The 14,525-nt window shown below is 42.2% G+C and overlaps 1 protein-coding gene across 1 annotated transcript in view; it reads right to left on the reverse strand.

Moving 5' to 3' along the window:
- C1QL4 (complement C1q like 4) overlaps positions 1 to 14,320 on the reverse strand; it is a 103,708-nt gene extending 89,388 nt beyond the window's left edge. Inside the window, exon 1 of the mRNA XM_077483348.1 lies at positions 13,223 to 14,320. Coding sequence (XP_077339474.1) covers positions 13,223 to 13,783 — 561 coding nt within the window. The 5' untranslated portion in view covers positions 13,784 to 14,320. The remainder of the gene's footprint in view (positions 1 to 13,222) is intronic.
- Between the last annotated feature and the right edge of the window lie 205 nt (positions 14,321 to 14,525).

The raw sequence follows: 14,525 nt of genomic DNA on the forward strand, positions 1-14,525 counted from the left end.
GCTCGGACAAGGGTCTGTTGTGGACTTGGGGGGGACCCCCACGCCGATTTTTTTCGGCGTTGGGGTTCCCCTTTAAGTCCATACCAGGCGGCGAGGCCCACGACGTCTCCGTCGCGGGCCCCGCCTACCTGGATACCCGCTCGAAATGAGCGGACTTTTCTCAGGGCGGGAAAAGTCCGCTCATTTCAAAAGTAGGGCGGACTGGCACACACACGGGCGGACTGTCCGCTGAAATGCGAGTCCGACGGACAGTCTTTCCAACATTCCGAAAGACTTAGTCCGCCAGACTGTCCGCTGAAAAAGTCCGCTGAAGCCCACACACGAGCGGACTGTCCGCTGAAATGTGTTTCGGCGGACTAAGTTGGGCAGACAGTCTGCCCGTGTGTACGCGGCCTGAGAGCGGCCAGGATGTGGAATTCCCTTCCACAGGCAGTGGTCTCAGCGGGGGGCATCGATAGTTTGAAAAAACTCTTAGATAAGCACCTGAACGACCGCAACATACAGGGATATACAATGTAATACTGGCTTATAATCACACACATAGGTTGGACTTGTGTCTTTTTTCAACCTCACCTACTATGTAACTAAGACTCTTCCCAGCTCACTCTGTGTTTGTGAATCTGTGCGTTTGTTTACAAGTGTGTTGCGGCTTCTCAGTTCGTGGTCTTCGCCAGCGGTTCTCGCTCACTGTTGCTGGAAGGATTCAAACCTTTTTTGGTTTCATACGCAATGTTAGGATTCATTATGTTTCTTATCCCGTATCCTGTTCACACTTACCTGTCTCTGATTTGTTGTCGGCCGTGTCCTGACATTATTCGGCACAGGCGTAGTAGATTCGTAGGTTCCCTCTGTCTTGTTTGTTACACCATCTACAAACATACGTTTTGTTCGTAGATCCAAGCCTCCAAGCCACTGACGGTCATTGTCTGATATCACTCGACACAGGCTTCGCTGGCTATAAGATTCACTGTCTATTGGGTTGCCACCTCATCCATTGGAGATTAGCATGTATTGATTGCATGGGTTTTGTGGCTGATTGAGGTGGTAATTAGACCCACCTGGTGCCTTGTCTGTTTTTTGATTAGCCTCGGGGCGGCTGGGTGGTTGGTATGTGTTCGATTTTGGAGGCGGGGTGGCACCCTAACACTCTACAACAACCCAATTCGGATCCCAGTCGCGTCGGCGAGTGCTTCGTATCCTCGGCACAACACAAGTTGGTTCCAGTATGTAGCAATCTCAATGTGCCCATAGCAGAGCATAAAGTGGAAGGCCTGGCACAGTCCATCACCTTCCTAGACATCACTCTTGACACTCACTCCATGCAGGCTAGCCTACCCCCTGACAATCTGTCCCGGGTTATGGTGGACATTCTCGCCTTCACCACCTCATGAAGTTGCACCAAGAGACAACAGCAGTCCCTGTTAGGCATGCTGAACTTTGCTATGAGGATTGTGTCAGAAACCATGAATCAGACCGAGACAGGAGTACAATTAAATTACACTTGTTTATTAAATAAAAATAAAAAGGTAAATAGACTAAGCGTAGTCCAGTAACCGGGTCGAGCAGTCAGCCAGGCCAGAGTTCAATAACCAGATCGGGTAATCAGCCAGGCCAGGAGTCAGGGATCCAAGTGGAGGAACAGCAAGCAGGATAAGGAGCCAGAAGGGATGTCGGAAAGCCAGTCTTTAAACAGGAACACAGGAGAAGGTTTCTTGTGATGTGACCAAGGCTAAGGCAGAGATGAAGTGAGCTGGACAGCTTTAAGTAGGCAGATCCAACGAGCAGGATCAGGAACAGCTGGGTAACTGTGGAGAGAGATAGGAGCTGGCATTAGCCGACAGCTGAGCAGCCAGCTTAGAGAAGGAAGGGCTAAGCCAGCCCTGACAGATTGTCTCTCAGGGGTTTTCCTTCATTTCTCGCCTCCTGGTCTTCCTTTTACACACGCAGGATGCCAATCAAACCATCAGGCTAGACCAGGCAGCTGCTGCAGGTATAGCAATGTGGGACAACTTCCTTGAGAACTGGAACGAAGTATCCATGTTCATTCCAGCAGCTTCAGCCTCCTCACCTCTTATAGTAACAGATGCAGCAGCCTCCACAGGCTTCACTGCCATTTTTGGCAGCCATTGCTTTGCAGGTCCATGGCCGCAGGAAAAACTCCTGGTCCCCGGGTTCAGCCAGACGTTCTCATTGTTCAAGCTTTACCCTATTGTCATATCAGCTCAGGTCTGGGGACACACTTGGGTGGGACAGACCGTGGTCTTCTCCACTGTCAACAAAGGCAGGTTCAAATCATGCCCTTCCTACGCAGGCTGGTGCAGATATCCCTTCACTACAATTTCAATGTTCACTGTACTTAAATACCTGGCAAGTGCAATCTCGCAGCAGACACACTGTCCTGCCTCAATTTTCCTTTGTATTTCTTACAGAGACTCGGATGCCGACCAAACCTAATTTCATATCTCACCATGGTCGCAGATAATGATGGGCTAAGAGACCAGCTTTACAACGCTACGCTACTCATAAATCAGTCACTGTTGCCCAACACCCTGAAGGCCTACCGCACCACCTGGAATGCCTACAGGAAATTCGTAGCCACATGCCTCGGGCGGGCACAGATCACAGCAAGCACATCCTGGTCTTCGTGTCTTACTGCCACACTCATCTGAGCCTGTCCCACAACATTGTCAGACTGTACCTAGCTGGCATCCAGTATTTTCTCTCCCTACAAGCCTCTGGGAAACCCCCATTGTTTGCGACCCATGTGGTCAAAGCCAAACATCAGCAAATGCTTTCCCATATCATGTTCCACGTTCCGGGACATGTCAGCCATCCTGTCACAGTCCTCTTTTTGGTTGCTCCCCAGCCTAGTCATCCAAGCAGCCATCTACCTGGCCTTCTACGGCATCCTACGGCCGTGTGAGTTCACTTACAGTGCCCCCAGTTACCAGGTGCTAAGCAAATGCCATCTGGACCGTCTTCAAGACCATTTTGTCCTACATCTTGCAGTGTCCAACACTCATCAGTCTGGCACTGGGATCAACATCAAATTCTTCCAGACTCACAACGAATGGTGTCTAGTAGCAGATCTGGACCAGTTGTTATGACACCGGCCAAGCCAGTCTAGCTCCAGCCCATTGTTGCCTTTTCCTTCCATCCCACTAACAGCTAGCCAGTTCATCAGACTTGCATCCTCCTGGATAATCTAGGCCTGAACAATAACCAGTTTTCTAGGCACTCCTTCAGGTTTGGAGCAGCCTCGACTGCCTCCCGCCACCGGGTGCGGGGTCATGTCATCAGAAGATTAGGTAAATGGAAATCCACCTACTTAACCCGGTACATCCCGAATCCCCAGGTTGAGATGTCACAAGCCTTCACCAAGCTTGCCCAATAAATGTCATGTAAACCAATAAAACAGCTTTCCCTATCCTGGTATTTTTGGCCCCCTTTTTGGTGTACTGATCATGGCACACGTCAGGTCTATGTTATGTTGTGAGTCTTGTGGCATCTTTATGTGGTTTCACGTCTATCTCGGTTGGAGGGCTCTGACCAAAAATTAGAAGGCCAGCATGGTGGCCTGAATTTATGGGAGGAGCCTGGGAGGGGGTATTTAAGCAGCCAACTCACCTGTAAATCTTGTTGGTTCCACTGCGTGATACCCTCTTTCCCATCCCCTTTACAGGGCACTTCCTTCACATTCCTCTTCTGCAATAAACCATTACTTATCTTGAGTATACCCCCTTTTTGGTGTACTGACCAGCTGACCAGGACACACCTCAGGTCTATGTTATGGTGTGAGTCTTGTGGCATCTTTATGTGGTTTCACGTCTATCTCGATGGGAGGACTCCGACCATAAATATTAATCCCTGTACTTGAAATTATTCAAAATGAACTCACTGGTAATTAAAGACATCTATTAGACTATTATCTGTCCACGGAGCAGGCCCATGTCTTTACAAGGTAATGTAAACAGGCATACAGAAGGTTTCAGATACAAGTGAGCTTCAATTTTCTGGCAGGGACAGTATACACTTCACTTCAATGGAAGCAGAACTCGCCTTTAGTCAATCAGTAAACAGGCAACAGGCCAAAGGATAGGTAGAAAAGAAAGGGGTACAGAAGCTCAGGGCTATCTATGCTGGTGTTTGCTATTTTTGGGGGTGCACACTTTGGACTTTCTTGTCTGGGGTGCTAAAGGACCTTGTCCTGCTACTGTTTGGGACCTTAGGCTACATTCAGATAGCTTCATTTTAGTGCAGTGCATTAAAAATACTGTCTGCTGCATCTTTAGTCTAGTTTCCAGCAAAGCACATCTTTCATGGGGTTGAAAAGTAGAACATGGAACATGTGTGAAAACTCATTGCACTGGAACTACAGTGCATGAAAAATGGGCCTTAGTCTTACCATAGCTACATACATCCTACAGTTCCTGGTGACTATCTCCCAAGGAATGTACAAGGAATTATGGAAAGTTATTCTAAAGCCCCTTCTATGCTAACTATACTAGCAGTATATATACTTGTATTTTTAATAAATAAATTACTTAGTTATATTTGCATGCAGTTGTTTTAATTTATTGATGTTAACTTATTTACTGGCTGTGCACTAAGGTCATTTAAAATGTATTTCACACAGTATATATTCTCAATAATATGTATGTGAAAAAAACTATTTCTCCAGACTAGTAGTAATTGGTCATCTGGTTGTAGCACCTTCTGCCTCCAGAACAGCTTTGACATCTATACAGCAGTTTGTAGGGAACAGCACTGTAGTTGATGTACAGTAGCTGCCTTTAGGCTGGATTCAATTGTAGGAGATCTATTCATTCCTGAGTGTATCATTGTTTATCTGACACACTGCAAGAATGCCACAGAGACAGCCTATAGGTATGAAGTCATCTGAAAAATACATCTAACAAGCTCAGTCAGGTGATACTGGTGGAAGACTGACACTATGCCTGTATCAAAAGTCTAGAACAAAATAGTCCAGAAAATAAATAAATAATAATAATAATAATAATAAAAAAAAATATATATATATATATTTATATATATTTATATGTATCCTTATTTTAAATGCTCTTTATTGAATTGTTAGTTCTTTTTGAAGATAGATAGATAGATAGATAGATAGATAGATAGATAGATAGATAGATAGATAGATAGATAGATAGATAGATAGATAGATAAAAGTTAAAAGAATTGATGGGTATGTTAGGCTGGCCATACATTATACAATTTTCTTGTACAGCTTTCCTTTAGATTTACCAAAACCATATAATACGTGTTTAAACCTAAACACTTTCAATTTGTATGCAATAAGGCAGGCCCTTGCACTACACTAGTTGAAGGTAAATCTAAATAAAATTAAATAAGAAAATTGTATGGTGTATGGCCAGCTTAAATGGATAGAAAGAATTTTCTAATTGTCTCCATTTTAATGTGATATGTTACTTCTCTTTGAATAGATAGATAGATAGATAGATAGATAGATAGATAGATAGATAGATAGATAGATAGATAGATAGATAGATAGACTGTTGATAGATATGAAAATTGCAGATATAATTGTCTGTCTTCATTTCAAATGCTTCTTAGTGAAAGGTCACTTGATAAATTGAAGGGTATGTAAATGATAGATAGAATTATCTAATTGTCTAATTTTCAATGTGATATGTTCTCTTTGAATAGATAGATAGATAGATAGATAGATAGATAGATAGATAGATATTATCTAATTGTCTTAATTTCAAATGCTTGTTACCAGCGAAATGTTACCCTTCAGACAATTGTTCCCTCTTAGATATACTTTTCTAATAGATGTCATCTATAGTACGTATTTTTGCTCTCTGCTGTGTAATAGCTCATGGGAAACAATAAACCTATCCCAAGTGTCATCCAATGAATTAATATTATTCCCGGTGTCCCGAGAGCCCTGTGTTTGAAGCTAACCCTCTCCGTTGTCTATACAGCTATTAAAGACAATGCAGATATCTTTGGTTTTAGGGAAGAACGCGGTGCTGCAGTTGTTTTGCGGAGATGCTCCTGTGACTTTTCCAGGAATATCAAGTGGCTTGTCCTTCTTTTGTCACCGGTGCCCCCTGTGCCTTGATAAATGGTCCCTAGACTGACTCCTCCCGGTCCTCCACCTGCAGAGCTGACCTCTCTGGCAGCAGCAGCGCTCTTTAACCCTCTCCTCTCCGCCTCATTTCCAGCCAGGGTCTTTTTATCACAGCACACCACATTCCTTGATCATCTGAGTTCACCTGCTGCGCCTGCAAGGAGGAGAGGGACTGTCCCTTGAAGTGGCCACACATATACTTAGGATCAATTAAGGATTGTTTTTTGATACATTTTGAATTTGTAACAGCACAATGAAGGGGGGGGGGAAGCTTTATTTAAAAGGGTAAGTATCGTAGTGAATGGTTCCTTGATTGTTTAAGGATCCCAACATAATAAAAAAAAAGCTACTAAATTTATTTTTCATTTATCACAGGTACTTATACTGTATACTGCTGTCAATGTACGCATTTACATACATACAGTATTGTACATTTACATCAGGCCCTGCCCTCAAGGAGCTTACAATCTAAAGTCCCTAATTCATACATACACATACTAGGGCCAATTTAGATAGGAGCCGTTTAACCCACCAGCATGTCTTTGGAGTGTGGGAGGAAACTGGAGAACATGGAGGAAACCCACGCAGGCACAGGGAGAACATGCAAACTCCAAGCAGGTAGTGCCGTGGTTGGGATTCAGACCAATGACCCTGGTGCTGCTAGGCAGAATTGCCAACCACTTAGCCGCTGTGCTGCCCCACTGCTCTATTGTTTTACTTTTGGCACTTTATATTCAGACTGACACTAAACTAACAACACTGCAGTAGAGCCGTGCTACTTCTCAAGTCATGTGAGACATGGGACAAATGAGAAGTCTGACTGATTTACCAATTAGAGACGGAAGAGGTTAATGATCTTGTCTATTAGAGAATACACAGAGCAATGCACTGCTGTTACCCTTGGCAACCAATTAATTGCATTGTCCATGTTTTACCATTAGTCCCTATGGAAGGCAGCTATATGATACCTATACATATGGGGGCTGCCATTGTTGACCTACTTTCAAAAATGCTAGTTGCCTAACTTTCTCTAGATTAAAGTATTTATGAATCAAACTACAGGAACAAGCATGCATGTAATTCTTGTTACACAGGGCATGTGACCCTTGTAGCATATGATTACATATATTATATATGATCTAACATCTAAGGCACACTTGTGGCTAATGTGGAATTAAACCCAAAAGCAAAATGTATTATATTGCAACTTAACTACTATTAGCTGGTGGTGGCATTCATTTCCTTTTTTAGGCTTTTTTTCCCCTCTCTTTCTACTTGATGATCCAGCCAGTAACACATCTTCTGTATTAGAGTGCCTACACTCTGGATGAAGGAGCAACAGAGACACATTTAGACATCAGCATTGTTAATCTGGAGGGAGGGTAGGGTTAGATGCACTAGGATATTTAGATACACTAACAACCTGAAGTCAAACTCCAGCTAACACTTTATAAGCAGTTACAGAAACAGTTTTTTTTTCCTTTTGGAATAAAGTTTTTACATAAATAAAAAGCTCATCATTGTAAGCACCTCTGCTAGTATTAAAGAGGAAGTAAACCCTAATGGGTTTACTTCTTCATTGTCTCCTTGCAAAGGTAAAGCATAATGGGCTACTATGCAAAGCATAGTAGCCTGTTATGTGTCACTTACCTGACACAGGAGACATCGATGTCACCGATGTCCCCTCTAGTACGGAGCCTCCATCTTCTTCCGGGTATCGCTGCTACGGCCACTCACAGCACCGGAGCAGCGATTACGTCACTCCCGCGCATGGGTATTGGAACCGCCAATAAGGGCATATCACCGTTAGCAGCGGCATGCTGCTAACGGCGATAGTGTGCCCGCGCGCCACTGTCTATGGTGCATGCGCCGTAGACAGCGGTGACTGTCTTTTAGTAAACCGTGTAGGTTTAGGAGATATTTCTTGGACCAACAGGAAAGCCTTAATCTAGGCTTACCTCTAGGTCAAAGTGGTTTGTAAGGGTTTACAAGCACTTTAATTGGTTTGTCTCAACCCTCAAACTGCTACATCTGCAGTACAGCTTGTTCTGTTAAAAAACAACAGGCTTACTGGCTAGAGCACCAGGTAAGAATGAAAGAAAGAAAGCCTAACAAAAGTAAACTAATGTAGCCAATACATGGTAAGCTGCAGCATAATAAATGTTTGCTAGTAAACTCTAAGAATACCTTTCTGTGTGTTAAATATACCTTAGAAATTATTTTATTATATCTGTTGGCCAAGTGCAAAAATAGCGGTTCATCCAGCCAGAAATCTTTCTGTACTTTATGTCCCTGGACAGCTATCAATTAGCATTGTTCCTGCTAAATACTGTATGTGGGCTAAAGAGCATCTCCTCTGGTTATGGAGAACAGAGGGAGGTGTTATGTAGTCTTAACACACTCCCTGTCCAAGGGTGACAACAACCCTGAATAGTAACAGTGTCACCCTAAGACAGCGAGTGTGTTATTGGCAGGCTAACCATGATAAAAATAAAAGGAAAAAGGTTTGAAAAAGAAAAGTAATACAGCTACCACATCTAAGGACAGGGAAGCTTCAATTCCATTAATTTATATTATTGGCTTTAGATACACTGTAAAGAATAACTCGACTTTTGCTGAGAAAAAAAACATTCCCCTCTAGGTGATCTATGTACATTACAAAGGATTTTAACAAACTTTGTTGCAGATTCCTACTTTTGTTTTTCTGAAGAAATCCCTATGTGTTTGTCCGTGCCCAAGTGTCTGTGTCCGCGTCCCAGCGGAATTGAATCTAATGGGAGAGGTTTCATAATTATCAACCAGATGCTGCACTTGAAAAGCTCTAATGAGGGAAATTGCAGGATCTGCATCCCTTTAGATGTGATTTCTTATTGGGAGTATCTTATCAAAAATGAAATTTTTTGCTGCAGGGGATGCCTGAAATTTGACTTGTATCTTTAGGACAGACTTCTGAGGAAATCAGTGAGCCAATCACACAAGCAGGAAATGATATATCTGGGGGGCGTTCTGTATACATTCTGTATACAGAGCACCTCCATGTAGCCATATTGTATTGTATTTACAGAAAATTACAGAGCTTCAGATAGAAAATGAACTTGTGTCACAATTGTCTATGCTATATATTTTTTTATTTGCTATTTTTTTTCCATGAATGTGGAGTTACCCTTTAAAGAAAGCCTGTCATAATAGTGCATGGAGGCTGCCACTGTGAATCACTCCGTAACATGCTAATGATCTGGCTGTCATGTTGACCTGGAACATCTCTCCCAATCAGAAATGTTCTCTCACGTTTTTGGGTTTTGGATATGTTTCTAGCCAGTAAGTCTAGTATTAAATGCAGATGCTTAGCACAATAGCCAGTCAAGTAGCATTTTCAGAATGAGTTCAACAGTGGCAGATTTCATATTCATAATGTGACAAGTTTGTTTTAGGTTGCCTTAAGCTTTTAAAATGAATGTAAAATTGTGGAGTGCTGCGTAAATTGACGGTGCTATATGGGTACCTTAAATAAATAGGGATAATTGTAGACAACCACTCACACTCACTCAGGTTGAACTGGATGTAGTGGTGTCTTTATTCAACCTTACTAACTATGTAACTATTTAAAATATTTATGGGAATGGTTTACAAGAAAAAAAGAATAGCAAAAGAAAAGTATATAAAGGTATGGGATAGATATTTATTTATTTATACAGGAGTTATTTATTTAGGATTATAGCTTATATATTTACACTATACAAAATTGCTCTGATCACTTTTTTTTATCTAAAAGAAAAGTAACACTGTTGCCCATAGCAACCAACCAGCTTACATTTTTCCTTGTGCAGTTTGAAAAATGAAGCAAACACTGGCGTTGCCATGGGTAACAGCTTCTCTTTTTTTTGTTCCATTTTTTTTTTTATTACAGATCAAACCAGTTACAACTCTGATGTCAGGTATAGGACACACACCTTCTAAGCACTGTTGATATTAGCTTAGTACTGCAGACATAAAAAAAAAAAAAAAAACTACTTTGTTATCCTAGAGAATGGAGGATGAGTGAGGAGGATATAGATCACTGCCTCCGCTCCCTATAAAATATTCACCAGCTCAAACTGCACGACAAACATCTCTCTTTAATCTGTGTTGATGCTCCTGTGCTCCACAACATGTCATTCATTTTACACACACTGCGCAGCCCTGCCACTTAAATAAAAGGCTCCTCTCCTGTCCCTGCCACTATGGGGACAGTAATAGTAAAAGGTGAGGCTTTCACATAAGAAAAAAAAAAAACACTGCAGGGACACTTTTTCCTGGCAGCCAACACCAAATCAGCTTATTGTTCACAAGACACCGACCAAAATCTGGACAGGAACCTTGAACAAATAACCAAAACCAAAATATTCCACTTAATGAGCATCAAGGGACAGGCAGCAGCTGTTCCACCCTCCCTAATGTCATACATCTAATTCCAGCCATCAAATGAGCAACACATAGTGACACGGTACCCCTCCATCTTGGGGATGTCATCCCATAATTTGGCTGGGATCTGTCATGCACAGGAGTCTAATAAGGTGCAAAATACACCATTCATATTATCTGCATGTATGGGTTATATTACTATATGTAAACACACATTAGAGGTGGACAGTGTACCCCATGGATCAACAGTTAGATAAAAGAGCTCATGTAATTGAAGTTTTCTGTGTGCTGCAATTTAATACTACTACTACTAATAATAATTATTATTATTAATAATAAAAAATTTAATTATGAGAAGACTAAAAATAATGTCTGAGACACTGATGATTTATAAAAACAACAGAGAAAGTAAAACATGTAAATAGCCATTTACTAAAGGGATTTAGAATGTTCACAAACTGGTGAGAAAGTAAAAAAAATGGAAATAGCCATTTACTAAAGGAATTGAGAAAGTAAAAAATTGAAATAGCCATTTACTAAAGGAATTGAGAATGTTCACAAACTGGAGAGAAAGTAAAACATGTAAATAGCCATTTACTAAAGGAATTGAGAATGTTCACAAACTGGAGAGAAAGTAAAAAAAAAAAAATGTAAATAGCCATTTACTAAAGGAATTGAGAATGTTCACAAACTGGAGAGAAAGTAAAAAATGTAAATAGTCATTTACTAAAGGAATTGAGAATGTTCACAAACTGGAGAGAAAGTAAAACATGTAAATAGCCATTTACTAAAGGAATTGAGAATGTTTACTCAAATAAAAAAGAATGAAGATCTACTTTAATTATCAAACATGTGGATGAAATAAAGAAACAGGGATTTGCTTTTCATAGAACTTGATCATTGGAGTGAATCTTCATTTTTTTGTTTTTTTTAATGCTGTTCTAGCACACAGGGTATACTGTATATTAGTTCACGTACAACTAGGGTGATTTCTAGATATTGGAACAAATATATTGGAACGCAGACTCATTTACTACAGTAGTTAAGAATGTTCATGTGCAACCTAGGATGATTTTTTCTATTTACACTTTTGTTCCAATGCATTTGTTCCGATATCTAGAAATCATAGGTCGTACATGAACTATTTATTATACAGTATATCATGTGTGCTAGAACAGAGCAGGACCAAGTAGGACAGGGTGTGGGGACTGGGACCTGTGGGTGGTGACAGGTCCAGCACTGAGTAGCCCATTAGGTCGCTGTCCATGGTACTTGTGGATGAGGCTCCATTCACCTGCACTCGATGTCGATAACGTTTATTAGTAGATTCTACTGCTTTATTCGTTTGTTCTGATACACAGGGACTCATTAAAGGTGTCTCTAACCTGTTGTACCCTCTCTGCTGCCTTTAAATTGGCATAGTGTAGACGAGTAGGTTTTGTCTTCTATAGTTGCTAATATTTTATATACACAGCCTTGTTAGTTGTATTTGTTAATTGTATCAGGGAGCAATAAATCATATTTTTATTGAACGAATATAAACGTCTGAGAGTTCCAGTCTGGTGTCTAGAAGACGTTACCACCCCAAATATACATTTGTCATTACCTGGCTCGTGGTATTTGAAGGAGACTTTAAGCAATGTGTATAGACATTTCCTAGCTCTCCCGCTGTGATATAATTGGAGGTGGGCAATTTCCAGGGAACTCTCCACTAGACATAAATACATAAATTACTGCAAAACAGTTTAATCTTTTGTTGTGACCTTTACAGCTCAGAGGAAGACCACAAAGCCGAAACAAATCATTGCAATACAGACTCTAATACTGCAAACACACAATATAGAACTAATGAAATTCATATATATATATATATATATATATATATATATATATATATATATTTTTTTTTTTTTTTTTTTTTTTCCTTTCTTCATCCACTCTCAGTAAACTGCTATGTCCTATCATTTCCCATCATCAGCCTTGAAAGTGAGCATTACCTGCTGAAATAATTAATTCCTTACATATTAGTAACAAATCAATCTAATTGACCGAACTTAACCTGGCAAAGTCCCTTTTACTGGAAGTGAATGCCGGTATAGGGCACCTGCACCCGCTGTAAAGCAGATAGAATTTATCTATACTTTAACTTGGACCCATTCATCTTTTATGTGTGTACTGACTTGGCTGGGCTATTACTGAATCCCGAGAGAAAGAAAAAGACCTGGGGTGACCCTGCCTGCCAAACTAGTTCTGTACCTGCTGCATTCATCAGACTGGCACTGTGTAGCCCCGGTACCTGTAGCGCTGTCTGAATATATAATAGTTACAGACAGGAAAAGGAGAGCTGATGCCATGGTCATGATAATAATACAAGGTGAAAAAGTCACACTTTATATTCGGTATAAGAGGGAGGTTGGCAGATGGGACCGGGTGCCACAGGTATATGAGGGAGAAGGAGGCATGGCATGAAGAAGGAGACAAGGCATGCAGAAGGAGACAAGATATGAAGAAGTAGGCATGGCATGAAGAAGGAAAAAGGCTTGAAGAAGGAGGCATAGAATGAATAAAGAGGCATGGCATGAATAAGGAGGAATGGCTTAAGAAGGAGACAAGGCATGAAGGAGGCATGGCATGAACAGGAGGTGGCTTGGCAACCTAGATAGAGGCGCTGAAGGGTTAAAGTGACCCATCTTAGGTTACCTGTGTGTTCTTCATCAGGTCTGCCCACATGCTGGTCCCATCCCCACCTCTCATCAGCACGTGGTAAGCGAAGAAGTAGATGCCAGGTAGGGGACAGGTGAACTTGCCGGTGGAGGGCTCATAGTAGTTACCAACATTAGTCACCACATCATCAAAGCGCAGAACTTCGTAGCCCTCGTGTGGTTTCCTCAGACCAGCATAGAAGGCGATCTTAGGGCTGTAGTAGGACGAAACATAACCCCCAGGACCAGGACCTGGTGGTCCAGGAGGTCCAGGTCTGCCTGGTTCCCCCGGAGGACCTTTTGGACCCGGTGGCCCTAAAGGTCCTGGTAATCCTCTAAGTCCCGATTTTCCCTTTCTGCCCTGGTCAGGCTTGGCCCCTTGCAGATGGGGTGGGGGTGAGATGAGGGCATACTCTTGGCTGGACTCTGCAGAAGAAGCTCCAGTCTGGGGGGTGTAGGGGTCACACACCATTCTGCAGCTGCCCAGCATCTCATAGTGGGTACTTGTCTTGGAGCTGCTGACCAGTAAAGGAATGGCTATTAGCAAGATGAGGACCATAGCCACCCCTATTGCCGCTCCAATCACCCTCTTACGTCGGCTCAGCCTGGACGCTGCCAGGGCTAGGAAATCTTCTTCACTTTTGGAAGTAATGGTGGAAACTTGTTATAGGCAATCCCAGAAGAGAAAGGTCAGACAAAGGCAAGCGCAGATTCCTGTAGACCTGCTGTCCGACTCTTAATAGGTAGTCCTTGGTCGGATCCGTCCCCTCTGATCCAGGAGTTCTGAGAGTGTAAACTTGCTGCTTCCTAATAGAGTCGTTACCTTACCCAGTTTAGACTGCAGATTTAATGTCCCCAGGGCGTCTTTTTTCATGCCAGTTCATATGGGCATGATGTGTGCATCACCTCCTAGCATCTGTGAAACTCTGCTCAGATGCAAGCGATAAGGGAGGTCTGGGGAGGTAAAGATGTGTGAACTGTCTTTAAGAAAATCAGAGCGACCTCTGGTGCCATGAGGAGGAGGAGAAGCTGATAGCTGAGCTGCCTGCAGGCACAGTGTCTGATCCCATCCCATCCTCTGCAAACCATCTCTCTCCTCATTTACATGAGGAAAAAGCAGATTGGCATAGACAGGGTACCTTTCAGGGCAAGGAGGAGGAGGGACCATTTCATCTAATGCCATATTACAAGCAAAGCCACTGTGTGTTAACTTCTAGCATTTATCTCCACTTGTTTCCCACAGCCTGCATTTCATCTTATGGCTAGTACTCTCACACCCACCCCTTGCAGGTAGCAGCCTC

The sequence above is a fragment of the Lithobates pipiens genome, unplaced genomic scaffold (assembly GCF_037356315.1).
Source record: "Lithobates pipiens isolate NorthernLeopardFrog02 unplaced genomic scaffold, aLitPip1_a1.2 Scaffold_16, whole genome shotgun sequence".
NCBI classification, from domain to species: Eukaryota; Metazoa; Chordata; class Amphibia; order Anura; family Ranidae; genus Lithobates; species Lithobates pipiens.